Source organism: Vidua macroura, chromosome 27, assembly GCF_024509145.1.
Source record: "Vidua macroura isolate BioBank_ID:100142 chromosome 27, ASM2450914v1, whole genome shotgun sequence".
NCBI classification, from domain to species: domain Eukaryota; kingdom Metazoa; phylum Chordata; class Aves; order Passeriformes; family Viduidae; genus Vidua; species Vidua macroura.
Window position 1 is genome coordinate 681163 of NC_071597.1, and position 27334 is coordinate 708496.

At 42.5% G+C, this 27334-nt stretch overlaps 3 protein-coding genes and 1 long non-coding RNA gene across 13 annotated transcripts; 2 read left to right on the forward strand and 2 right to left on the reverse strand.

The window, feature by feature from the left end:
* On the reverse strand, positions 1-11560 carry LOC128819866 (basic salivary proline-rich protein 1-like). Of its 2 annotated transcripts, none has more exons than XM_054000259.1 (2): positions 10734-11560; positions 1-125 (listed from the first exon to the last, which is right to left on the reverse strand). In XM_054000259.1, exon 1 carries the CDS (start codon positions 11558-11560, stop codon positions 10916-10918), a length of 645 nt encoding a protein of 214 aa, XP_053856234.1. In that variant the 3' UTR covers positions 1-125; positions 10734-10915. The 2 variants fall into 2 exon arrangements, with proteins under 2 accessions (XP_053856234.1, XP_053856233.1); XM_054000258.1 differs by lacking the exon at positions 1-125 and adding an exon at positions 9623-10336 and having other exon boundaries at positions 10367-11560.
* KRT222 (keratin 222) lies at positions 1567-7599 on the forward strand. The gene is made up of 6 exons (XM_054000257.1): positions 1567-1662; positions 3303-3431; positions 4123-4343; positions 4882-4958; positions 5136-5241; positions 6563-7599. The coding sequence occupies exons 1-6, from the start codon at positions 1567-1569 to the stop codon at positions 6774-6776; spliced, it is 843 nt and encodes a 280-aa protein (XP_053856232.1). The 3' UTR covers positions 6777-7599.
* Positions 11305-26969, forward strand: SMARCE1 (SWI/SNF related, matrix associated, actin dependent regulator of chromatin, subfamily e, member 1). Of its 7 annotated transcripts, none has more exons than XM_054000250.1 (11): positions 11305-11394; positions 12128-12178; positions 12691-12734; positions 15655-15759; positions 18020-18100; positions 19217-19348; positions 20866-21037; positions 22657-22829; positions 23871-23972; positions 24491-24701; positions 25428-26969. In XM_054000250.1, exons 2-11 carry the CDS (start codon positions 12172-12174, stop codon positions 25637-25639), a joined length of 1239 nt encoding a protein of 412 aa, XP_053856225.1. In that variant the 5' UTR covers positions 11305-11394; positions 12128-12171; the 3' UTR covers positions 25640-26969. The 7 variants fall into 7 exon arrangements, with proteins under 7 accessions (XP_053856225.1, XP_053856227.1, XP_053856229.1 ...); XM_054000252.1 differs by having other exon boundaries at positions 25431-26969; XM_054000251.1 differs by lacking the exon at positions 11305-11394 and adding an exon at positions 11628-11715.
* On the reverse strand, positions 13909-17209 carry LOC128819867 (uncharacterized). Of its 3 annotated transcripts, XR_008440773.1 has the most exons (4): positions 17143-17209; positions 16976-17054; positions 15042-15202; positions 13909-14085 (listed from the first exon to the last, which is right to left on the reverse strand). It is a non-coding gene; the product is annotated as an uncharacterized LOC128819867 (long non-coding RNA). The 3 variants fall into 3 exon arrangements; XR_008440774.1 differs by lacking the exon at positions 16976-17054; XR_008440771.1 differs by having other exon boundaries at positions 17054-17209.
* Positions 26970-27334: the final 365 nt, after the last annotated feature.

Sequence of the window (27334 nt, forward strand, 5' to 3'; positions counted from 1 at the left end):
AATAAAATATGAACATTGAAAGCAGCTAGAATTCAAAGTTCCATAAGTCCTAGGAAAGATGCACTTGCTTACACCTACCTATCTTTAGCCTTCAGAAATCTCATAGCCAGGTGTTCCCTGTATTCCTGAAAAAAAAGGTAGAAAAGGAAAGCATTAGTTTATACCATCCCAAGTGCAATACCTTGTGTTTGTCTGATGCATTCCTAATTGTTTTTGTATGTAACTGCTCTCATCCCATCAATGACAAACACTGACAATATCCAGAACAAGGATAATTGAGACACTTGTAGAAAAGAGAGCGGACAACAAAACCTTTCCATCTCAGTCCATGTCAACTGGAAGACAGTCAGCTAAGGAAAAGAAAATCCAAACACAGGATCCTTTCACATGTGCCAACAGACACAGCCAAGAACGGGGAAGCCTTTTTACACCAGGAGACTTTTAAGTGGTACAATACTGTGACTTCTAAAAAGATGTGTGTCTGTGAAAGTTTACTGCCTGTTTTATCATTTCATTGATGTATATTCTCATTTAGAGCCAAAAAATGCATTTATCTCTTTGCTAAATTTTAAATTTCTATTGAAATTGGAAATTTTTTTACTGCATATCTGGTATTATGCACTACTGGAAAAAAAATTAAATAAGCAAGAGGTAAAATGAAATAGGTAAGAGCCATTCTTAGCAGACAAGATCATCAGGATCACACAGTGCTCCAGTGAGCAGGAAATGAAGAAGCACAGCACACCAGACAACCTGTGCTGGACCTGCCTGGAAGTTGTCAGGAAAGGGGTAAGAACCCCACATACATTGTGTGTTGTGTGTACTGAGCGCACCAACACCTGGCACAGGTTCTGAAACACCGTCAGAGACAACCCAGACCCTTTTCCTGACAGCAGTGATGTGTCTGAAGTGTACACTCACCAGAACTTTGCCCTCTGCAGGAGAGGAGCCAAAGCCCTTACCACAAGTTGCACCAGCACTGCTCACCACCAGTGGTGCTGGCTCCTCTCCCTCCTTGTTGTGTTTCTGCCCATAAAAGAAGATGCCCAGGAGCCCAGCTCGTTTCTGAAACGGGACAGTGCTCAACAGTGGGTCAGGTCAGACACCCGAGGCTTCATCTCACTGAGTCTCAAATACCTCCAGGGATGGAAATTCTGAAAACAATGGTGGAGGCACCTGCCAGCGGCACTGCCAGCAACCCAGCTATGCTGCTGGGAGGCTCTGTCTGTCCATGTCCTCTTGCCAGAGCACTTCATGCTGGGCAGCTGCAACTTTATCCTTTGCTTTCTATTACCCTCACGTTTCTGAGGTTATAAAACCCCACAGTTACAGAGTAACAAAAACATAAAGACATTGATATATTCATTTCGGCACACGATTTATGAATAGTTATTGTCGTGCTATCCTTTGCTGCATTAACCTGCTGCCAGGATGGGCTGAAGGCTCTGAGCCCCCCGCGCTCCCCGAAATGAGCCGCTGCCGCTTTAACGGCCCCGCGGCCGCAGCCCCGCACCGCCGGCAGCGGAGCCGGGAGCCGGGGAGGATGGGAGGAGGAGGAGGAGGAGGATGGAGCCGGCTCGGCTCCGCCGAGAGATCAGGGCAAAGTATGAATCGCTCATCACCCGAAATCAGATAAAGACCGTCAGCTCAGCAAGGACGCAGGTAATGCCTCCTCACAGCCACACACCTTGCAGAGTACGGAGCCATTCCCTGGCCGTACAGTTCCTCCCGCAGCCTCTATGAGGTACAGTAATTCCTTTCAATGCAGCAGTTTTTTTGGGGAAGGGACGTGGATTTTACCGCAGTAAGATGTGAACTAGAAAAATCGGAAATAGATTTTGTCAAGGGTATGGATTCACGCTGAACGAATGCTGTGTAATTCATCAGGATACTTTTCTGTCCCTGCAGCCGGGCTATTGCTGGGATTTAAAGGATGATGACATAGGCTGTAACAGGGTAACCTCTAGCTCCATGTAGTTATTTCAGAGGAAAAAAGAATCCTGAAGAGAATCCTTTTATATGCAGCAATCTTTGCCATTTTTAGCCCTCTAGTAAAGTACACTGTACCTTTGCAGGAACTATTTTCTATTGTTCACAGTAAAAACTATGTTTTGCTCTTCAGCAAATATCAGTTGCTCTCTCATACAGCTTGATTAAATGTTACCAACACACAACGCTGCTGTTAGGGATTTACATACAAACAGCTCTAAACCCAACTGAAATCAAATGGCAAAACAATTTTGAGCCATCAAATGTAAATAAATTCAGGGGGGAATCAGGTATTCTGTCACCTTGTAATCAGGTATTGCAGGAATCCCAGAGGTTTGTTTTAAGGACAGGCCAGCCTCTGCTGCAGCCTGGCTGATCCACCAGCAGTGCCAGACACACAGCAGCTGCACACCCGACAGGGAAGCCAAGTTTATCTTTGTGTTGGCACAGAGCAGCCAATGCACATTGGTTTGATCCTGTCACACAAATTCTGCAGCACCCAGACAAGAAAGAGGAAGCAAGAAACATTGGGGGTTCACTTGTGGATGAGAAAAACCTAGATTTTTCACAAAAATTATCATCTGGTAAAGTGGCAATAAGTCAGTATGTACAGGGGAACAAAACCCTTATTTTTTTTAGTTCATAAGACCTGAAATAAAGAGATTATTTTCTTAAAGTCAATGTCATCATAAGAACATGCATAAAGCAGTAAAATATGCAAAAGATCAAGTACTGTTTCAAGGGCTTAGGGCATCTTCACCACTTGCAGGGAAACTCAGAATCAAAAATGAAAAATAACTTCTGTAAGCCAAGCAATTGTTCTGGAAGTTACATGCAGGAACATACTACTGAAATCAAAGACAAGTCTAAATCTAAAATGACCCCACACGTGATCAGGAGTGGTTTTAAACTACTTTTAACAGGATAAAAAGAAAAAAAACCAAAACCCTGAAATCAAAAGTGCATTAAAATCAAAGCACTTTATTCAAACTTGGAAGCTTGAACCATCTGCACCATCTCTAAGCCCCCTTACACCAGAGGTGAGTAAAGTCTCAATACAATTGGGTAATTTGTATGAGAATTCCTCTAGGACAAAGGCGCCAGGGATAGAGGTGTGGCCAACCACTTCCCATCAAACACAGTGGAATAAGGGCTTTCCCTCTACATAATACAGAAAACATTAACTCCTCACTGTGAGCTTTCACATATTTATACAACTCCAACAAAAATTCCAACCAGACATTTTTATGTGCCAATTTATTACCATTATTCAAATATTTTTAATATTGTTATCTTTTGTATGTCCCCTGTAGTTAGAAGAAGGTGCAAGTAAAAGAATGGACAAAGATGCAGAAGCACTAAAGGCAGCCAGAGCAGAACTGTGTGAAGCCCGACGGCAATGGCACCACATGCAGATCGAAATCGAGTCTCTCCACGCTGTGGTAAGAGTCTGAAATTAAACTTGAATTTGCACGGAAAAAAAAAGTCTTGTCCTTGATGCAAACTATCCCAGAGTCAATTTCTGTGACAGTCACAGCCACCATACTGCAGGAATCCATCACAGGAACACTCACAGAGCCCTCACTCACACACACTGACCCAGCACATGTTCTGGAGCAGTATCTGCCTCTCCAGACGCGGTGTCCTGTTTTCATACCTCCCAAGCACATATTTGCATGATACTCCCTCACCAAACTCCTGGTCATTCTGCCTTACCAATTCACCACATGTTTATGACCTTTTTTAATGTGTGGATCAGATTCATCAATTCATTTGTGACAAAACGTCAGCTTTTGCTCAATTCAGCAGTAAAGGAAAGCTCTAAGAGCACACAGACACTTCATACAGCACTGAGCTGGACATTGTTTAACTGTAAAATCAGAGATCTGTAAACTCAAGGCAGTAGACTGCTGTGCAAGACGTGGCTACACTTTCACCTGATTTTAAATTACCACAGATTTTACTGGAAAATTTCTCAGTCAAAGTATTACCTTGAAAGCTTTACTCCTGTTCTTAAAGAATAATCTTACAAGAACTGATATAAAAATACAGTTTCTTAATGAAACCATGTATGTCTGTAACATCTTTGCACACAAACTTTCCAAATCTTAAAATATGACTTCAATTTCACAGGAAAAGGGTTTGGAACGTTCACTGCGGGCCACGGAGCAGCAGTACCACATGCAGCTACAAAATTTGGAAGGTGAGATTGAATGCTTGGAGAAAGAGTTGTTGGAAGTGAGAAGAGGAATTGAGAAACAGCTTCGAGAGCATGAAATTCTCCTGAACACGAGGATGAAGCTGGAGGAGGAGATAGCGACATATCGCAGTCTGTTGGAGCAAGAAGAGAGCAGGTACTTGCTGCTTAGAGAAAAAGATCTCAAATTTGTCTTCCATTTCTGAAGGTCTCAAATAATCAGAATTGCAAATACATGAACAAAACATTTAAGAATTACATACAATCTTAGAAAAGGTTTCATTATAAGGTAGGTTCACTGACTGGGCACTTTGTGGTGCTCAGTGTCTCTCACACGTTGCAAAGAGCAGCTCAGTCACTGCAGCCTCACTGAGGCACTGTGGGTCACTGGGGTCCTGGGGCCCCTCGGGTGTCACAGCGCAGGAGGCCAGTCCACACTGGTGAAGGGCTGGGCAGGGAGTTCATGTCTCACACCAGGACAGACCCCTGCAGGGAACTGCACAGATATTGGCAGAAACTTCCTCCAGTTCTGGGCTCAGAATGAGAAATCCCAACAAATAGTTACCACGATCAAACAGAACTTCTCACATTTTTAAGTTACTCACAGCTGTTCATACAACAAGTTAGGAATTAAAGTAATTCAATACTACTAGATGCCTGTAATCTTTTCTTTTTTTTTTTTTTTTTTTTGGTAGGTTCCGTTGCTCAACACCTGCCCAGAAGGATGACAAAAAACCCAGCACTAGCAAGATCACATTTACGCTGCCTTCAGGTGAGTTTCAGGCATCTTCTCCTTAAGGGATTTTGGTCCTGACTGTTCATGACTACTGACAAGCTCCTGAATATTTAAAAAGGACCTTTTCCAATGTATGGGAAATACCTCCAGGTCCTGTGTACTGCCCTTGCCTTTCTGCATACCTGCACTGTATACCTGCATATTCTTTTACAGAGAGTGTAAAGAAGCACAAACCAAAGAAGGTGGAACTGATGACAAAACAAGCAATCCTAGATGGAAATATCATGAAGGAAAGTGCTGAAGCTCATGGCACTGTACAGTAAGATAAACAGGAATTTCACAAAATAACAATTGGAAGTAAAGGGTGGAGGTTATGTTTCAGTAGCTTTGAATTTTCCGTTATTTGGTATCTGTTATATCGTGCCCACATAGCCCAGGAGTTCCAGAAGCACAATGAGAGCTCCTGAAGGTGCACTGAATGGCAGTGTTTAACAATACATTACATTTAAAAGTTCTTTTTATTAGCATTGGCTTCATAAGCAAACAATACCATGCTGGTGCTTCTGATTTGTACTTTCTATTTCTGTTAAGAATGAAACTATGAATAATTCATCTCACTAAGGTTGAAAGCAAAGAGCCCAGACCGAATTTGGGAAGTCCCTCTGGGGCATATTTATGCACATAAATTCAGGCTCAGCTGCTCCAACTTGCTCCCTGGAAACTCCTACGTTTCCCCAAACAGGGGAGGGAGAGCCTGGCTCCCAAGTAGGCATGTGAAAGTCTGTAAGGATATGTTATTCACCTGAAATTACTTTAATAGTATTGGATTGCCTCAATTTTTTTCCCCCTCCTGCCCTTTAAGCTTTTTTGTAGACTAATTTAATATTACCTTTAAACACACTGTGGTGGGCCATTCCTAGCACTGAACCATAATTAGCTGCTGAAAAAAATTAATGTCATCATAAGGTCCATCAGACATACCCCGTAGGTGACGTTTATTTTTGTGCACGAGCTTTGTTCATCCGACACTCAGATCTGCATGGAGCTACTCTGCTGAGTGCAGTGTACTCAGCTGGGTGAGGCCCCAGAGCCTGACTTTCAGATCTGAATTCTGACACACACATAGAGAATTGAATCAACAGGAATTGGGTGCCTCAATAATCCTGGATCAGCTGGCTTTTCAATTCTCCCTATTTTACTTCTGCCCTTTTTTCTCTTTAATGTAATATAGCTTCACATTCTGAGGTTTGAGTCTAAACTAGATTTTCTCCTCCCTATTCTGAAGGTTTTCAGATGCAGGAATTCTGTCCTGCCCACTACAGTACTGAGGTTTCTTGCAAAATTTTTGAGCTTGGATTCCAAACTTTCTCCTTGGAAACAAACTGCCTAAAGTATTTGGAGCAATGGTTTTGTAGCCATGTCTACCTAAAAGTACAAAAACAAGAACATAATGAACCCTCACACTTTATTTAGCTTCTCTGGAGAATGAACCTGGAAAAAAAAGACACCTCTGGTATCTCAGTACCACATAAAATAACTTGACTATGATGCCATTTGTCTCTCTGTTTCAAAAGCAGTTCTGAAGATAGGTAACTAATATAGCCTAATAAATCATAAATATATTTTCTTTATTGTTTCAGGACAGAAAAAGTGGATGAAGTTATTAAGGAATGGGAAGGTTCTTTCTTTAAGGACAACCCTCGCTTAAGGAAAAAGTCCGTTTCCTTGCGTTTTGATCTCCACCTGGCAGCCACAGAGGAAGGGTGTTTGCACACAAAAAAGAAAACCCTCCCCGACATTGAAGTCAGGCTGGTGATGAGGAGATCCTGCAGCATCCCATCCATCAAACCTTAACCTCAGCCAATTCCCTCAAAGTGCATCCACAATGGGCTCCGGAAATAAACTGTAGATGGACTCCCACGGCTGCTGTCTGCTACAACCACAACATCTTACCAAGCACTTGGATCAATACAATAAAACCATTTAAGTCCTTTAAAAGAAAGGGTGAACAGCAAGGGGGTTCCGATTCCAAGAAACCCAACTTCTACTGGTTTTATATTCTGGGTGCAGCCCTTTCATATTCTCATTGTTGTTGTTTTGTAGATTTTCACCAAATATTACAAAAATTAAACTAGAACTTTATAGTTTGACGTATTCTGCCTTTGTAAAAGAGAACTTGTTCTCTTTCCAAAAATGAGAAATGCCTATTTGCTTCTCTTAATTATTCAGTATTACATTCATATAATGACTGGTGAATCCCTGCAATAATTTATATCACAGCTGTCATACTTCTAGAAATATATTTTAAAATAATACTTTCTAACAGCAAAAATTACATATGAAAATGCTCTTAAAATACATGAACTATTAACAAAGAGTTTTCTTTTAAAAGTGGCTATTATTTTTAAATTCCCTTTTTTCAGGCAACAACTGAGCAAAAATGTCTTTCCTCTACATCCCTATACATTCATTTTAAAAGTGTTGCTACAATCCAGTAACATTTTAGCCATATTGTTCAGCTGATTTTGAAGCAGTAATTTCCCCTGAAAAATCAATCATTTTCTTATGTGTCCACTACAAGTCTCTTAGCCAAGGCAAATGAAATTACTCTCTAATTGTTCAAATGGGAGGAATCAAACAACCATTTGAATGCTGGTATTCCTCTTTTTTTTTTTTTTTTTTATAACAATGTGCATTAAAATATCTTTAACAAATTTATCTTCTGACAAACACTACAGGCAAGTGATACTGTTGATCTAGTCCATGTGACAAGTCACTGTTACACCAGGGTACAACTGTTACTACTTCAAATCGACTGGGAAAAATAAGGGCTACAAATTCAAAGTACAATTCAACCAGACCCCTTAAGTACCCCCCACTCCTACCCAAAGTAGCTATGGGCAAACACAAACCCCAACAGAAACCCTGCACTGAGGAACAGCCATCCTTCTTTAAAACCTTACAGGACAAATTTCAAACAAAGACTCAAACAAGACTGTATGAAGACAAGAATGATTGTTTGTGAGGATTCGGAAGAGGATGGATGTCACAGCTCCCACTGGAACACCGGGACTGCTGGGGCTCAGAGTCTGGAGAATCCACACAGAGGATTTGCTGGATTACAGCAGCATGTAAAGGATTGATTTCAGTGTCACTATCTGCCTTATTACTTATGGCATGTGTACAAAAGTGATACTGCAGATCCTTTCAGAGTTAATTTATGCTTCTATCCTTTGTTCATGGTAAGAACAATGCATCAATATTGCCCTGACCTGTCTGTACTGTATCAAACTCGCTAATTATCCTTAACCTGAATCATGAGCTGATGTTGTTACCACTTGAGTACTTGGCATCCTGAATGTATCAGCCTGCTCCAGTATTTTCACTATGCAGCTTTTTTTTGTGCTTAGATTCTGTACATTTTACAATACTTGAATTTAAACTAAGTTTTAATTGCTTTAAGGCACTTTAAACAGGGATACGAATTTACCAAAGTAAATGATAGTACTACAATAAAACAGTATTAAAATGGAATTTGTCTATGCATATTTTGTGTGTGTCAATGTCTTCTCCTTAAGTGGAAAGGAGTAAAAGAAAAATGCAAAATGAAAGTTGCAGATAGGAAAATCTGTAGCACTGTAACAAGAATTTTCTAAGATCCTCTCTGCAATTAGAAGGACACAAATTCCCTCAGAATCATTACCATAACATGTGAGTGTCCCTCTGCTACAAAACTTACTCTTTTTTCCTGGTAAATCCAGTCACCCTGGCTATTTTCTTCACGTGTGACTTCCTGCTACTGACTTCAGTAGCTTCTCCTACTCTAGGCCTGGTTCAAGTGGGCATTCTGGTTTTAACTAAGTTTTCACCTCTTTCAGTAAGTATCTATTTTTGCATTATTCACAGATTCCATCTCTCAAAATGTAAAGAACTCTCTTTTGTTCACAAAGTAGTTGACTTCCACAAGTATCAGTGTGAACTCCACATAGGCATCAAAATAATAACATCTCTCCTTCATTTTTAGGTCACTTTAAAGCTGAATTTTAAAAAAAATAACACTGAAGCTTAATACTGTGGCAGAGAATTCTTAATTTCTGTGGTTCTAATTAAATCCAGACCAGCTGAGCCTCTGCCAACCAGCACCTGCAAACAGCTGATGTAAAAACAAGTTTTATTGTCTCAATCTACTTCCCAGTGAATGTCTGTCCTCATTCCAGAGCTTATGAAACTGCTGGTAATTAAAACAGTTGGGCAAGAATTAGTTTTTACATTCCCCCCTGGTGAGCATGGTGCAGTGTAAACAATTCCATTAAATCAGTAAAACTACTTATATATTGTACAGGATATTAAAATGTGTACGCTGGCAAAACCTTTCACTATCACAAGATGGAATTGAGGCAAAGAGCATAGTAAGAAAAAAAGGGGAATAAAACAAAGTAGGAAATACACTGATGGCTTTGAAAACATAATGATTTAGAACTATTAGTATGGAATGTGAGTTTCCATAAATGTACTTGAACACCACAATAAATAATTCCGTTTTAAAAAGAAACACATTTGCAATAATTCAAATTTTAAGATTAAAGTTAAATTTTAAAATAATTAATATCTATTTTAAATTTTCAATTTTTAATTTAACATTAAATGCAATTTACACTATCAGCAAAACCATGTTATTAATAAACTAGAAGTGAATGTATGAAACTAGGGGGAACCTAGTCAAAAGCAGGGGGAAAACCAGGTTGTTTTTCATCTCTTACATGTATTACATGTATTTTCTCACCTTTTCTTTACTTTTTCCTGCCCCAGTGAAGCTGGTGAACTAGTGTGACATATTTTGCTGGCTGAGGAATCTTTTCAACTCATGCTTTAATATGAAATTGCAGTCACAGATTATTCTGCTGCATGGCAACAAATGTCCATTTTGGGTACAGTCAGCAGAATCTAAGCAGATGAGGGCAGAGCTCCTGTCTCTTTATTTGTTCATAAAAATAAGTTTATTTAAGCATGAAAACAAACTGAGCCACTGGAACTGCAGGCATCAAGAAAAATGGACCCAACTTGCAGCAACTCGAGTTAGTTTTTCTTCTTTTCACCTTCTATCATCCTTTTGGGTTAGGCAGGTACCATCCCCCTTGGCTTTCCTTCAGATCCACCCAAATTCTCCCTCATGAATGTCTAGAAATACATCTTATTGGCCATGTGAGAACATTTCAATGTCAAACATTCCATTTCAACATCAAACTTTCAATTTCAAGTTTCACTGCCAAAGTTTTCATATTTCATTCAGTCAGTTTGACAATTTTCAGTGTAAAGGGCTCTTAAAGCTGAATTCTGAGGTCTGGAACTTTTCATCCTCCTCACACCCTCAGAGCCACATGCTTCACCTTGTTTGATATTTGTGAGGGTTTTACCTATGTGTGATAAATTTGTGAGGGTTTTACCTATGTGTGATAAATGTGTGATTTCTGCAAGGAATTGTGGGCAATTCCACTGCTCCCAGACTACTGGGTAATTTATAATCCTGTCTGATTCAGCAGCAGAGTGTTTTGAGTTGGTCAGGCTGATTTAGTTGACAGTTATCATATATTATCATATTTATTACCCGGGGTCCATCTCGCTGCCTTCACAGCCGTCTCTAACGCCTTCCCCTTCCTCTGACATTATCCCACACACCGGCACCTTCCCGCTGCCCTCAGAGCCCATCCCGCTCCACTCAGCCGCCTCTGGAAGCGCTGCCATCCCAAACAGCCCTTTCCGCACCACACTCTGCACAGACCAGGATCCCGCAGCACTGACGGGACAGTTCACCTGACTCCATCGCTGCTTTTATGGGATATTATTCGGGCTCGGACACGACTCCGCAGCGTTCTCCGCGGACTCACGGCAGCCCAGGGGCCAGGGCGTTTCAGGGGCCGCGCGCAGCCCGTGAGGGGGAAAAGGCGCCAAAATCGCCTCAGGGGCCGCGCGCAGCCCGTGAGGGGGAAAAGGCGCTAAAGCGCAGCGGGCGCGAAGCGTGCGCAGGCCGTCCCTGCGCGCCCGTTCTGCGCCGCAGATTCGCCACCGGCAGCCAGCACTCGGGGCACCGTGACCGGGGTTCCCGGCGCGGGGGAAGGGGACGAGCGCGGTGTTTGGGCACTAAGGGTCTGGGGGCGCCTCGGGAGCCCTTGTGACACCCCGCGAGGCAACGCGTCCGTGCCGCTAATGGCGGGCGGTGCCGCCGCTCGCGCGGCGCTCGGGTTGCAGCCCGCAGATTCGCCGCGGCCCCTGGAATCGCCGCCGTCCCGGAGGGTGCGGGGACGACCTTGGCCCCTCGGCGGGGCGCGGGGCAACCGAACAGGTCCCCCCATAGTGAGCAGGGAGTCACCGGCGGGCCGCGGCCACCGCGTCGAAAGTGCGGAGCGGAGTGCGCAGGCGCCGTCGCCGCCGCCCCGGCCTGTGGGAACAAAGGGAGCGCGGCCGCGCCGAGCGGGTGAGTCCGGGGGGCCCGGCGGGGCTGAGCGGGGGGCTCGGGACGGCCCCGGCCCCTCTCCGGCAGTGCTGCGGGGCTCGGGAGGGCCCTCGAGCCCGGGGAGGGAGCGGCGGGGCCGAGGGACCCCGCCGGTGGCCGCCTTGGGCCCGCTCAGGCTCTGCTCCATCTCCCCGAGCCAGCCCCGTGTGCGAGCCCGGTGCACGTCGTTTGTAAGGGATTCTGAAGGAGGTTGCAGCTGCCGTGGCGTGGTTTGGAGAGAAACGGCGAAAAACCACTTTGTTACAGCGCTGTTTGACGCGCTCCCGGGTTCGGTGCTAAAAGGTTAAGAATTGCCTGTCAGACCGCAGCTGCGGGGTTCGGTGGTTGTTATGTACTCTGTAAAGGAAATACATCATTTGGTCATTTACGTATTAATATCAGATTTCTGAATCAGTGAGTGTAAAATAGTGGGGTATGTTCTTTTTATTCCTGAGAGCACAAAATATATTTAGACCCTTTAATATGAAGGTGACCTAAACCTGTGTGCTCTTACACAGCTATTTAAGGTTAGATTCCTTGGAAAATCCATTAATTTTTCAAAGAGATAACAGCTTGGTTTCTGAAAATGCTTTTGTCTGTATTCCAAAACTGACGAACTTTGATAATCACTGGTATCGATCACAATCGAAGCTTCAAATATCTGGTGGGGGGAAAGGCACAACACTTACTAGCGTGATATTCTTTTGTCTTGCAGAAGTACAAATATAATGTCAGGTGGCTGAAAATTTGACTATCAAAATGTCAAGTAAGTTTTTTTTTTAAGATTTTTCTTTCTTTAACTTTGATGTTTTACAGATCTGGTTCCGCAGAACCTATTTGTGAGATGATGCCATTATTCCTGGCATTAAAAGAAATTAGCAAGTGTAGTGACTAAACTCATGGCCTTAATTCCTGCTGTGGCTGATTCCTGGCATATTGTTTTTGTAGGAAATCCAGATATCACAGCTTCTGAATCCTGTTGGACTGCATTTTTGCTTTCCCTCCATGTAATTGATGTGCATATAAATGAATTTCATATTCTTCAGTCTTGTGCTTGAATAAAAGGCTGGGACTAGAATAATGGGGGGATTTAGATTTTTCTTCCTTTAGTTTTTCTAGTGTTGGTTTTTGCTGTTCAGTGGCAAAACACAAAGTCTTTCAGAGTAGAATTTGCTTGTTTTTGTAAAATCATTTAAAAATACTGGCCATAGCAGATGCCTTAAGAATTCGTTCAGATTTTCAAGAAAAAAAAATGTGCTTACATTTCTGTCTTAACAGAAAGGCCATCCTATGCCCCACCTCCCACCCCAGCTCCTGCAACTGTAAGTATAGTGATTTTTCTCATTAACACAAGGCCTTTAGTAACTTCCTAGAACAATAATTACGGAGTTGCATCACCTTCCAATATGGGAAACACGATATTAATGCGATATGAATTGTTTAAATTAATATAATCCTTTTTTGAGAAGTTTGGGAAAGAGAAGCTGAATAAACTTGTTTTGCCTCTAAGGCTGGATCTCACAGACTCTGAGTTTTCTGTGAGCAGTCACTTGTCTCAAGTGACTCACGGTGGGTTGCAGCAGTACTGGAATAGTTAACAATCAACTGGTATATTTGACTGTAAAATGTCCTACTCAGCCTGTGCCCAGATCATGGGCAGACAGTGCATTTTTCCCAATTTCAGATGCACTGAGGTGCTTTTTTTTTGCATTTGAGTGGAATGTAGGATCATGAAACATCCTGTTATATTGGATCAGAATAATGAAACGCTCCTGATGCTAGTCTTGCATTCCTCGAAATCACTGGGATTTTGGAGTCTAGGGCATGGGAAATATTTTATTTTCTAGTAAAGTGGCCTGCCCTGACACTGAGGAAAACATGAACAGGAGCTTTGAATCCCACCCAGTGACGTTCCTGGATGATGTACAAAGGTGCTGCAGTACCAGTGTGCTGTGGGCAGGAACTGTTTGAAAGTAAATGCTCATCTTTGGTCACATTTGTGGATAGTTTGAGTTTTAGGACAAATCCTTTGTGCAGAAGATTGAGCAAAGATTCTACAGTGAATTTTTTTTACCAAAGGGAATTGGAAGACTGTTACCCAGTAGTGTGTCCTTGATCTCTGCAGAATGGGAGTTAGAAGGAATGTGATCCTTCCAATTTTTTGTGCCATATTTTACAGAAAGAGGCTTGAAAATTATATAGTACATAAATACAAGTTATGTTTTTATAAGTTTATATAAATAAAACTTGATTTTCATAGTTTGCTCAGAGTTTTCATTTTGCACACAGTGAAATAGATCTGTGGCAGTGTTAGAAGGAACATGATGGATCCACTCTGACCACTGGATTCCTGCATCGAAAGCTGTGCATACACATGTGATTCCTTTGGGATATAGCATGGATACAGATGTTTAATGGTTCATGTTGATGTGGTACAGTCCTTCAGAAGAGTACATGAAGCACATGCCAGAACTGCAACCAGTGACATGCATTGCCTGTTTTACAAGCATATTTTATTTTGTATTATATTTTATACAGTCCTTCACATGATGGTCTGTGCTCTGTTAATGCAAGTCACAAAGTAGCCAAATAACCTTGCTTGTTCTTCCACAGCCAGTTCCAGGTGCTGCAGTCAACAAAATCCCAGTAATTCTCAAAACTGCAGTACTGTACCTGAAATAAAAATTCTCCATGCAATTCTCCATGATGTAAGGTAGTTCCTGGTAACATTTAAATCCTGTCTTGCAGAAATAAAGAATTAAGCAGACGGAGATTACAATTGTCACCTGGTTTTATTGAAGAGGTGTAGTTCAACATATTCAAAGCCTGTTGTTATGGTAATACAAAGAACTGTAGTAAAACAGTGCCTTATGAAGTAGTGAATGTGTATGTCATGAGCCCAGGCATACAGATGAGCACATCAGCTGCTGTGACTGAGTTAAAAAGCTTGGCAATAAAATCTCTATTGAAGACTGACTGTTAAAGGATAATTTTCCTCTGCACTTGTGTGTTTAGAAATAAACTCTTGCAGTGTGTCTGCATTGACCTGAAACCTTCCTAGTTACTTTTAGTCAGTTCCTAAAACACTTCTGTTCAGTGTTTGTACGTGTCATACCTTGGTTCTTAAGAGTCCTGAACCTACTTGTCAAATTTTTATAACTGTAATTTGGAAGAGGTCCAGTCAGCGAATCCCTGTGAAAGATTGCTTGGAATGTGTATTAGGGCTGCTGGAGAGTGGGACACTGTGGGAATGACATTTAAATGTCCAGAAACACTCCAGGCTCTTGTGAATCCTCATGGAATCATAGAACCACCACAGTCAGGACTTAATCACAATTGCCATTAAACAGCTGATTTATTTTTCCAACAAAATCTGACTGGGAAAGGGATGATAATGGAAAAAATAAATTTATTTGAGGAGGGGAATACAGGTAACCTGATGAAACTTGAGTGTCCATTGTAAATGAGAAGGGAATGCAAAGAAACAAGATTTTTTTTTTTTTTTTCTGTGTGTCTGAGGTGAGAACAAATCAATCCACTTTCATGAATGAATGAAGATGTATTAATTAACTTCTGAATTATCTTGGATTTGGAGATCTGTTCAGACTAGTTTAAAGTTTTTAACTTACAGGTCTTACTGCAGATGTAGAGTTCCTCAGCTCTGTCAGTCTACAGCCTGCCTTATAACAGAGAGATGTCTCTGGGAATTGTCTTCAGCCACTGCCAGTGGAGCACAAATGGTGCTTTGAGAGACTTCCTCCCCTGCTCTATTTGTTGCGAAGGCAGAATTCTGGGAAGAAAAGCAGGCAGGGATTTTCATTGGTGTAATAAATGTGGGTACTGGGGATTTCTGCCCCATCACTGGGTGCTGTGTTGCCCAGCTTTCACCCTTGGGAGACAAGAGTTTTCTGAATTCCTTGGTGGCTTATGTTGGGAAACTTTATTAGCCATGACCTGAATTTACAGAGTACTTGTTTAAATGAGCTACACAGTTAATAGAAATAAAATCACCAATTTCAGACAGAAATTTGTAGTGACACATTTGCTTAAAAGTCCTGTTTCCTTACTAGGTTTATACTGGAGTAAGTTGTGTGTGTTGGGAAGACACCAACTGCTACACCTCATTGCTTGTTTGAATTCTGGTTGCTTTTGCATGCCATATTGCAGTTCATTTTCATTTCTGTGTTCTCCTCGTTTGATCTCATTTCTCATTCGTGTTTTTGTCTCATTTGTTTCCATCAGCAAATGCCCAGCACCCCAGGGTTTGTGGGATACAATCCATACAGCCATCTGGCCTACAACAACTACAGGCTGGGAGGGAACCCGGGCACCAACAGCCGGGTCACGGTAGGAGAATCAACTATTACATCCTCCAGCAAACACCAGGAGCTGACCAGAAATGGCTTTAGGGTTAGGTTATTCAGCGTCTTGGCTGCTGCCACTTCTTTATAAAAAAACCAAAACCAACTTCTGATTCTTACTCCTCACCTTCCCCCCCTTCCCCTTCACTCTGAAACCTTTTGCAGGAAAATGGGTTTTTACTCAACAGGGAAAACTGGTAATGGTGTATGATGCAGACATCCAAAAAGACAGACTTTGGTCTTCAGTGACCACTGCATGAATAGGAAAAGCTTCTGTAGCTGGGTATGAATTTTTGGAGGGAGGGAACTGCTCTTTTTGGTGAGGTTCATTGGTACAAAAGTAAGGAAGAACATTTTGCAAGCTGAAGATCATTGATAGTCGTTGCATCATCCTGTTGAGCCATGCAAGAGGTACAGCCCTTTATTTTTCTTTCTAGTCTTACTCTGGTAATAACTGCACAGTCCCAAGTTCAGTCATTATTTTTTCAACAAAAGTGTGATGTTGATAATAGAAGAGAATCCTTTCAGCTCATATATGTGTCAGTGTGTGGGAAATGGATGCTACATTCATTTTTCATGGAGTAAACAAAGTGAGATGGAGACAAGTGATGAGGGAGGTGACAGCTTCTTTCAAACATGAATCAAGTCCTAGCACTGTATGCAGTTAGGAAAAAAAATAGACAGTGGGAATGTAACACTTTCATAACACAACAGAAACAGAGTAAATTCCTGATATTTTCTTAAATATCTCACAACTTTAAGAATTTTCTATGTAGAACTTTGTACCTCAAAACTTTTGATCAGTTTGGAAGGTGATACAAAAATTTCTCAAGGACCAAATACATGGTGCTTTTAAAGAAGTGTAGTCTTTTTATGCCTCTCATACAAACCTTCTTTCAAACTTAATATATGAAGTTCATCCAATTTGTTAAAGCATTTACAGAAAGGACCTTCCCCTAAAAGCTGGAATTGACTGTCTGAATGGATACTTTCCTTATACAAGACTAAGTCAGGTTTTGTCTGAGAACTTCCATTGTTTCTGTATGTCACAAGCATACACAGCCTGGTCTGCCATGCATATCCCAGTATATGGATGGTTTCTTTAAACCCCTCTTAATTTAAAAGCATTAAACAGTTTCCGTTAATGTTTTTCCAACCCATCTGTATGTGTATCTATGTATACATTTTGGTAATGCATATACCTCATGCACATTATTTATACACAGTTCTGTATGCATTGTTCATAGAGCTCCATAAATTCAGCAAACAAAAAAACAAACCCTGTCAGGAGGAAAACAGTATTGAACATGAGCCTTCTGGGCTACACCCAAATATTGATCTACAGCCACAGCCCTGAAAGATCTTGAACCTGCTGTATATTTCCATGTAAATGCTCCCACTTTATAGAACTCCTGGCATGTGGAAGTGCTGGAAAAGTGGAGGGTTTCAGACCCTGCAGTTGACAGGGGCTGTGATGTCACTGCACTGTTTCAGGAGCAAGCCCTGTCAGAAGTTCTGTGGGTTGAGGGGATGCAAGGAGACTCAGCAGCTTTCCAGCAGCAGCATTTAAGCTCAGTAGCCTTTTGTGTGGTGCCAGCACTCTGTCTGGCAGCATAAAGCCAAAGGAAGACAGAGCACAGGAGCATGTTCCAGGCTAATTGGGACAATTCATTACAGCTTGGCTACAAGTAGAGCACATATTTACCTTTTAGCTGCATAGAGTTGTTTTCTTTTCATAAAGAGTCTGTTAATTGGCTCCAAATTACCAATGACAAATTTTGCAGAAAAATAGTTACTAAAATTATTTGATAATGTCTCTAACTTAATGTTTTTAAACTTTCTTCATATCTTTTTAAATCTGTACAGTAGCCACATTAAATTTGTCAAAACAGATAAATAAAATCAGTCATCAGAAGTGAGAAAAAACAACCTGCTGGGATTAGTGTTTCCATGTCAGTTCCTAAGCTATATAGTTCAGTTTTCAGAACATGGAGCCCTTTTGAGGATTTATCTAGTTACTGCTCTGTAAACTTTCAGAGAAGAGGACAAGCTTACATTATTCCTGTGAGGACCAGCTCTAGCTAGTGCTTGTTCACTTACAGACTGGGTAATTTTTCTGGTGATGTTGCTTGCTTCTCTTGGTGGGGGTGTGTGAATGCACAAGAATAAGTGTTTTCCAGAACTAGTGCGTGTAGAAGCTGTTCAGCGATCCCATTAACGAATGGATTTGTCCGGTTCTTTTATAGGCTTCCTCTGGTATTACCATTCCAAAGCCCCCCAAACCCCCAGACAAGCCCCTGATGCCCTACATGAGGTACAGCCGGAAGGTGGGTATTACAGTGTCCATCAGTAATAAAGTCAGTGTTCATTTGTGCTAACAATTAATTGCTATGATCTTAGTTTCAGCTTCTAAACGTTGACTCCTAACAGCCTGCGCTCTCTTAAGGGGATGTAAAGTACAGAGTCTGCCCTGCAGAACAAAGGCAGCAGTAGTCTGGTCACACAGTTGCCAATTTCTGGGGGGAAAAATTGCTAAAATGCTAATTCCTACCACTGTCTGCTGACAAGGATCCACCCCGCCACATTCAGAAGTTCCTGTGACTTACTGACAGAACTTTTTTATATAAAGGAAGTATTCCTTGCGTTTTCTGGGCTTGGTGCAGTGCTGTAGCTGGACTGAAGAGTAGCAATGAGTGGACTTTGCATGTTCTCCTTCACCACCTTAGCCCGTGGCAACGTTTGCTTCGCTATTCTGTGAACTGTTTGACAGAAAGTAGGAGAGAGACTCTTGTAGAGTCTGGAATCTGATGGGGCATGGGGAGGGCATGGCAGCCTGGCTGAAGCAGGTGAGCCAGAAGGAATTTCTTCCACTTCTGGTAAAGTATCTTTACCAGCATGACTGTCTTAGGCCAAAAAACATCAACACACACAAAAAAAAAAAAAAAAAAAAAAAAAAGTCAAGTGGCGCAGCAAGAAATTACACTGGCAGCTCTCCTTTTTTTTTTCCCTATAAAGTTAGAAACCTTTTTGGTGGAGTCAGAACTTGTTGGAACTCAGATTGATCAGCAAGACTGAAATATTGTGAAATGTTACATTCTGATCTGAAAAGCTCAGTCTCTTTGTCATAATCTACTGCTGGATGTGTTTACTCAGTAGCATTTTTTTCCCCGAGATGCAGCGATGTTCATTTAAGAAGAGAATTGAGAGGGTTAAAGGCAATATTCCCATGAGACCAAAGCCACTCAGCAATTGCCTGGTTCAGTAGCTGGCTTCCTACTGACTTCCTGCCCCAGAAAATAATCCAGATAGTTTAGCCAGACTCATTCCTAACTTTATCCTGTTTTTCATGGTGATTCCAGAAAGAACACTGAGATGACAATATAAAATGTTTAATTTGGAAGTATTTAGATATCATTAGTAAAGCTCCAGCTGTTTCTGTTAAGGTCTGGGACCAAGTGAAGGCGTCCAATCCTGATTTGAAGTTATGGGAAATTGGCAAGATTATTGGAGGAATGTGGCGAGATCTCACTGATGAAGAGAAGCAAGAGTATTTGAATGAATATGAAGCTGAAAAGGTAAATGGAAGAAATCTGGGATGTTTATTACAGCTGATTCTTCTAGGAACTGGTCTGAGAAGAAAAATTCATCTTCCCCATGCAGGGGTGTTTGAGGCATTCACGAGAGCCCTGTATGTAACTTAAATGGAAGTTTGTCCTGACACGTCTCTTAGATTTTTTAAATAACTGTGCATCAACTGTGACTGGTCAGTTTTTAGACCCAATTCAAAATGAAGTATTTATAATTGAGTGTCGATTTTAACTGTGTAATGAATGGATTTGATTGTACAACATCAGTATTGAAAAGATTGTCTCAACACCAAAATCCTCTTTCAAAACTGGTGCTCTGCAACTACTGCTGTTGTTATGAACGTGTTCCTAAGAGACTTCCAGTCACGTGGGGTTTGGTTTTCCTGGTGGAACTCCACGCTGTGGCATTAATGTTTCGTTTCTTAATAGAAAATGCTACCACTTGTAGGGTTTTCTTGTGCTTTTGTTTTGGTTTTATTGATCTTAATGACAAGAGATTACAGCTGCCTCGTGTCTAGGTTGGTAAGTGTTGAGCACTTGTACAAGACTGTTCTTGTGATTCTCAGGTACAAAGGGAGAATTGTCCAGCTGATGTGTTGTGCTTACACCTGGCAGGCACCTGAGGCTCTGGCTACCTGGTCAAATCTCAGCTGGTTTTACTCCAAGGCAATAGAGAAGTTCTGCAAAACTCAGCGCTAAAATCTAGGAATTCTATTTTTACCTTGGTAATGATGTTTAGATTGTAAGCTCCTTGGGGCAGGGGCCAGCTGGTTTCTGTTGTGCCAAGGCAGAAGGATTCTGGTCCTGATCATAAACAAACGTTTTAGGTACCTTTATATATCATAGATTATATCCATATATATCATAGATTATATCCATTTTTTCATTGGAAATATCTCAAATCACTGTACAAAATCTTAAAAATGAGATTAAAGAAAGCAATTCAAAGAGAAAAGGTATTTCAAAGAAAGTGAGAATAGTGCTGCTGTCTGCTGCCAGGAGGAGACAGGAGTCTGGCTGCAGCTTTCTGTGCCATCCCAGAGCAGGGATGGGTCAAAGAATGGACAAATCTTAAGTGATTTTGGAAAGTGGTTCATGACATACTGGCATAAGGAAAGATAAGAAGTCAGAATCACAGATTTAGTTAGAACTCCAAAGAATTACTGAGAATATTTTGTGTTCGCTAATTTCATCTTACCAGAACTTGATCATAAATGTTCTGAGGTGTTTGAATTTGCAATCTCAGAAAACAAAGCTATCATAATACTTCCAGTAGTAAAACTGAAAAGGACCTAAAAACCATCTGTGTTTTTAAAACACAAACTACTGTAGAAGTTCTAATTTGTAAAAAAGAAAGACTGAGAGAATCTGGTCATTTGTATCTCAGCCAGACGATTCAGATTCAGCTTTGTCTGTGTAACCGCACTGTGCGTTACACAGAGCGCAGTTGTGGCAAGGTGGGAATCACCCAGTGGTGCAATCAAACCGTGTTGGTCACTTTTCAGATCGAGTACAACGAGTCCATGAAGGCCTACCACAACTCCCCTGCCTACCTGGCCTACATCAACGCCAAGAGCCGCGCCGAGGCGGCGCTGGAAGAGGAGAGCCGGCAGCGGCAGTCGCGCATGGAGAAGGGCGAGCCCTACATGAGCATCCAGCCCGCGGAGGATCCCGATGGTAAGGAGCTTCTGTGCACTCCCAGTGGGACACTCATGGCAGGACAGGCCATGGAGATACAGAAAATCACCCGTGCGCACCTTCCGCAGCGCTTCACGTGGCTTCGTGTCTGCGTTGGTGCTTCAATGCCGATTTTCATTACCACGTTTTACTCCATACAGCTGACTTTGTTCCCAAAAGTAAGGTGGCACCCGTGGCAAAAGTTATTCAAACCCTTCTTAATTAAGTGTGAAGTAATGCTTAATAGTTCAAACCAAATCAGTCTGCTTACCACTCCATAATGGCTTTAGCACATGCTTTAGAAAAGGCTTAGATGCCTGATTTAATCCGGCTTGGATGGAATGTTGTGCTTTATTACCAGAAGCACATAAATCTGACAGGCAGAGTTCTGGTGTGATTAAGAGCACCTGAACTTTGAATGTGTTCAACAACTGTCATTTGAGATTGTTTGGTGAGTGAGGTGCCCTTGCTGCTGACAAGTTGATGAGAAAATTCTGAAAGTTTATTTGACTGCAAGGAAATGCACCCCACCCAGTGGGAAAAGTCAGCCTCACACACCTCATGGCTGCCTTTAAATTCATCACCAAATACTTGTTGAAACCTGAGGGTGAAAAATGTGCTCAGTTACACCCTTTTTTTTCCTTCCCCCTTGTGAAAGCACACCCCTGAGATAAATCTCATAGCAAACAGCACTTTCCCCCGTGTGAGGTAATTGCAAAATTTATGTAAATACATTTCATGCCGGTATAGCTGGAACCTGGGGAGTTGAGATTCTGTTCTGTGCCACCAGAGCAAAGTAGACTTGGGCAGAACCAGCCATTACCTCATTTTTGCTTAGTTTAATCAGATACCTAAATGAGATACAATATAACACTTTGAAATAAGGAAACTTTCATTTAACTAGTTCTCTTCTTTGGTAGTATCTCCTGGCCTGGTGTTCAGCTTCTTAAGATTTCTGTGAATAGTTGGGATAGTCATCTCTAGTAGGAATGCTTAATGTAAAGCAAAATTAGACCTCTGGACTTCTCTAGGTGGGAAGATATCTCTCTGTTCTGGGAGATAATTCATACTCGTTGTTTAACTGGTTTCTCTTTATAGAAATGCACTTCGTAAAAAATAATCAAATACTTTTAATACATAACTGTGAATTTTCAGTGATGAGCTGCTTCCTGTTTTCAGTCCTCAGCGTTTAAAAAAAATAAGTGGTTTTGATCTGTTATACAACGGTTATTTATAGAGGAGTCACTATCCTGCTGGCATTTTGTTCTGGAAACATGATTAATCAGGAATGGGTCTTTTATTTGGTGTATTAATAGTCCCTCTTACTGTGGAAGTATGGAAAGCAAAAGAGTGAATAACTAGGTCAGTCCCAATTTCAGCTCTGGGAAATGCCTGTGAAATCAGCTGTGCCAGGTAAATGCTGCCCTGGCCACGCTTTGTCTCCTTTTGTGATTTCCTGATGCTCTGTGTGTGTTACTGCGAACTTTGTGACATGACAACTACTGGTGGTAGGGCTCATGTTTTGATTTTTGTGAGTGGTAATGTGGGTACAGTGTCATTAGACCTGGCTCCCGTTTTGTGGGATCAAAGCAGTTACCCTGCTCCTGATCCTGTTCCAGATTACGACGATGGGTTCTCCATGAAGCACACGGCCACGGCTCGCTTCCAGAGGAACCACCGGCTCATCAGCGAGATCCTGAGCGAGAGCGTGGTGCCCGATGTCCGCTCCGTGGTCACCACAGCCAGAATGCAAGTCCTGAAACGCCAGGTTCAGTCCTTAATGGTTCATCAGGTAAAAAGAAAGGATGTGGATGCAGCTAAAAACACCGTGGGCTTGGGCTGGACTCCAAGTCTTTGGATCATTCCATTACCTACATGACTGTTCTTGCTGGGTGTCAATGTTCTGTGTGCTCCAGGAGCTAATCCCTGGGATTTCTTGGGAGCTGCAGAACGTGAGACTTCACCTTCTGTGCTGTTTTGTTCCAGAGGACCATGCTAAGCTGTGTTTTGTTCTTTGGGATGTCCTAAGTGTTAGTTCCAAAGTTCTTCATTATTACACACAACCTTCTGTATGTAGTTTTTAAAGTCTGCTGGTTAATAAGTACTGGTAGTGTTGTGGTTTCGCATACCTGACAACCCATCTGTCAGGTCTGTAATGATTCTTTTTTTGCAGTAAATTGTCCCTATTCTAACATTTTTTCACTGAAAGTTAAATTTATACAAAATATGTGGTGAAGTCACACCTTCATGTTTCACCCAGCTTTGGGCACATGCCTGCGTTTTCCAAGCACTCATGTTACCAAAAGAACCCTTTCAGCATGGTCAGTGTGGGTGTGGGTGAAGCGAGACCAGAATTAGGTAGAGATTTTGTTTTTTGGTTTTTTTTTAATTACAGAAGATTTGGAGGGTGGAGGGGGTGGTTGTCCTTCTTTCCTGTGAATTGTGGTCTTTCTGTGTTAGAGACTATAATTGATGTGGAGGGTGTGTCTATACCTGTGAGCTGTGTATATACAGATCTGTGGGATATGTATACACAGACCTGGGGGTGCAGAATAGGAAAGAAATCTGCAGATTTGATGCTGGAAGCTTCACCTCAGGTGCACAGTGTTTCATTTACAGTATGCTTGGAAGTGCTGCACAGACCCACGTACTGTTCCTACTTTTCAGTATGAACTTCTGAGCTAATGGGTATCAGAGGCAGGCAGAAGGATGTTTACGTATTAGACCGATATTTAAAAATAAACCCATATGAAAATTTGTATGCTTAGCTGTACCTTTGCCCAGTTTTTAAGTGACTGCACAGTGAGGTTCTTGCTGTTTGTTTCACTTCCAGCGTAAACTCGAAGCTGAGCTGCTGCAAATTGAGGAGCGTCACCAAGAAAAGAAGAGGAAGTTTTTGGAAAGCACAGAATCTTTCAACAACGAGCTTAAAAGGGTACAATTATTTTTTCTCACTTAACTCTGAGGAAGCTGCTGGTTCCACAGTGGTGCAAGTGCTTCAGTTCTCTGTTCAGTTTGCCCAGCTGCTGGGGCAGTGCCCTGGTGTGAGTGGTACAAAGCACAGGATGATTTCCTGCTCCTTCAGTGACCTTTAGGGGCACATTGGGCCAGTACAGTTTAGAAGTGCCTCCAGGCTGGGCTGGGTGAATTCACTCAGAGCAGCTGGAGGAAGGTGGCCTGAAGTCACTGTGGAGGGGGCATTGCTCTCCTTGACTGCATTCAAACAACAAGTTTTAGGTTGTTTGTTTATTCCCTCTCCCCTTTTTTTCCTTAATATGCCTGTATCTCCCTCCGTAGTTACTTTTAATATAAGCTTTGTAAAATGACAAGGGACTGTGCTGCATGTAGAAATAATGAGCTCATCATTGGGATTCACTGATGATTTATTTCTCAGGGTAACTGAGGTAGTAAAAGAGCTAAAGAGTTTTCCTTTGTTTTGTTTTTAATTGCTAGTTATGCAGTTTGAAGGTGGAAGTGGATATGGAAAAAATTGCAGCTGAAATTGCTCAAGCTGAGGAACAGGCTCGCAAGAGACAGGAGGAAAGAGAAAAAGAAGCAGCTGAGCAAGCCGAGCGCAGTCAGAACAGCCTGGCAGCTGAGGAGGAGCAGGCAGCCAGCAAGGGGGAGGAGAAGAAGGAAGAGGAGAGCACTCCAATGGAGACAGGTAACTGCATCTGAGCATCTGCTGCAGAGTCCTCCAAGGATCAACAGTAAAGGGTCTCTGAGGAGAACAGTTCACTGCGTCTTGGTCAACAGAGGCATTTGTTTGCTTCTCATTAAATTACTCTTTTTTTAAAAGAGGAGAGGATAGGTTACCACAGAGCCCTATGTCATGCTTTCTGTGTGATGTACCCAGGGGAAAAAATAGTAAACCTGAAGTTAGACTTTGGTTAACTGGGAGTGTTTCCTTGTCCCATTGTCAGTGTCCAGCCAGGATGATGCAACAGCAATGCTTCCTATGCAGCACTCAGGCAAATTTTCCAGCTGCTTTGTGCTCTGGACAGTGGCAGTAAGAAATGGTGCTGGATTCAGGAGTCCCAGTGACTAGTACATCAGTGAGTCACTGCTGCAACAGCAGGAGCATAAAGAAAGAGGGGCCAAGGAGTTTGAATTCCAGTGCTTCTGCTTTAACAAGGAGCATGGCTTTCTTATGGCTGGAATTCTGAGGTCAGGCAGCTGTGGCTGATATCAGGATGCTGTGGCAGGACCACATGTGTCCTTAGCACTGAGAGATCCCTGAGCTGTGCCTGTCCCTGCATGTTCTAAGTGACAGAAGTGACTGCTATGGAATACTTGGATTTATTATAGCTTCTGTTTCTTCCTAAATCCTAATTGCACAATCTAAATAAATATTGGCATGTAAATGACACTGAGAAATACATTTTTCCAGAAGAGCCTCACCCAGAAGAAAGTACAGAGAACCAGCAGAACGGTGAAGAAGGAACCTCCACCCCAGAGGACAAGGAGAGTGGGCAGGAAGGGGTGGACAGCACAGCTGAGGAGGGAACCAGCGACAGCAACACCGGCTCAGAGAGCAACAGTGCAACAGTGGAGGAGCCGCCCGCAGACCCCATCGCCGAGGAGGGCGAGAAGAAAGAATAATCAGACTCAGTTCCTGTGTCTCTGTAATGAAGTACTGTTTGATTTCAGAACGTGCTCTGCGCCTGTTGTACCTTCTCTGCCTCTGTCACTTGTCTCCAAAGGATGCCAGGGCTTAATGGCGTGTCAGGTTATCAGCGTAGCAATGTGAAGGGGCCTGTAGAGGTACAGGGTGTCCTGCAGCAGGCAGAAAAGGAACCTCATGTGTCTAAACACAGATATTACACTGTGGAGAGGTGCTTATATCACTTGATTTCTTCCCTAGAAAGACACCACTGGTTTTGGTTTCTATATGAGAAATCAGGTCTTCTCCCTTTGTTCTGGTGCCATGGACACAGTGGCACTTTTCACCAAAGGCCCTTCCTGCCCCTTTGTGGTGCAGGTGTCTCACCTGAGCTGCAATCCTGGCCTGACTGCATGAGGGATCTGCTCCTGGCAGTGGCACTGGCTTTCTGGAGAGGCTGGAATGTGGCTGAAGCATTCAGACCTGTTCTTACTATGGAGCAAAGACCTGATGCCTCCCCAGGGTGTCCCCTGGAGCTTCTCCTTACCTAACAACTCCAAAAGTCCCCTGTGTCCCACAAATACTGCACTGCATGTCAACAAGGGCAATTTCTGCTGCAGCCTCCCCAGTCTGTGCTTTTAAAGAAAGCCCTCAGTCCTCAGGAGCAGCTCCAGAGTGAGGCTGAAAGTCTGGGGTTCAGGGGTTTTTGGTGTAACTTGTTTTTCTAGAGTGACAACTCTGCTGTGGTGGAAACTTGCTCATGGTCTGTGTGTGGCATGTCAGGAGATCCAGTTCCAAAGGGCTCAGTGTAGTCTTGCAGGAAATGACACATCATGAGGGATTTTTTTTTTCTGTGGTGCAGGATTCTTTTCAACAAGCCTTTGCTTTTCTTTCCCAGTTAACTCCTTTATTTGCTACCAAGAGACCCTGGTGTGGCCTCAGCCAGAGACCTGGCACAGAACAGAGCAGGAGAGCGTTTAGACACGCACATGTTCTCTGAGCAGACAGTCACTGATATGGCACAAATGGTAAAAAATAGTAGTTTTGCTTGTCATGAGCTTTCAGAACCTCTGGAGACTCTACAAATGTATTGAAAAGGCCATAATTTGCCCTATATAAGCAAAACCCCACAAATAAATACACTGAATTGTGGCAACAGCCAGGGGCCACTTCTTCACTTAACAACTGAGGGAACACATAATGTTTCAATGAACTGATGTGTATTTGCAGAGCAGTGGGTCTATCAGATGGTGTTTTTTAAATCTTTTTTTTTTTTTTTTAATGGTCTGAAAATAATAAAATCCAACATGTTTGTTTTTTTTAAACTCACAGTGGTCTGTTGTCTTTTAAGGTAGTGCCAATGTTTGGTTCAGGTCTTTCATCAGCTCTTCTCCATCTCAAGCCATAGGAAAATAAGCACACAGGATTTTATTTCTTACACAGTACCAGCTGCTGGCTGGACTGGAGCCCCCCTCCCTCCCCCAGCCCTGTGGGGCCCAGGTGGGGTTCCACACCTGAGGTGCTGCAAACCCTTGTTGTGCAACAGCTTTTATCTGCAGCAGCCCTGGCTTCTGTAGGCCGGGGATGCTTTTCATCTGCTCCAAATTCTCAAGGTGTATGTAAATAACTAATTATTGGCAAAGACGGGTGTGTGCAGCTCAGGGTGTGTATGTGAAGGAGTGGGTGTTGCCTTC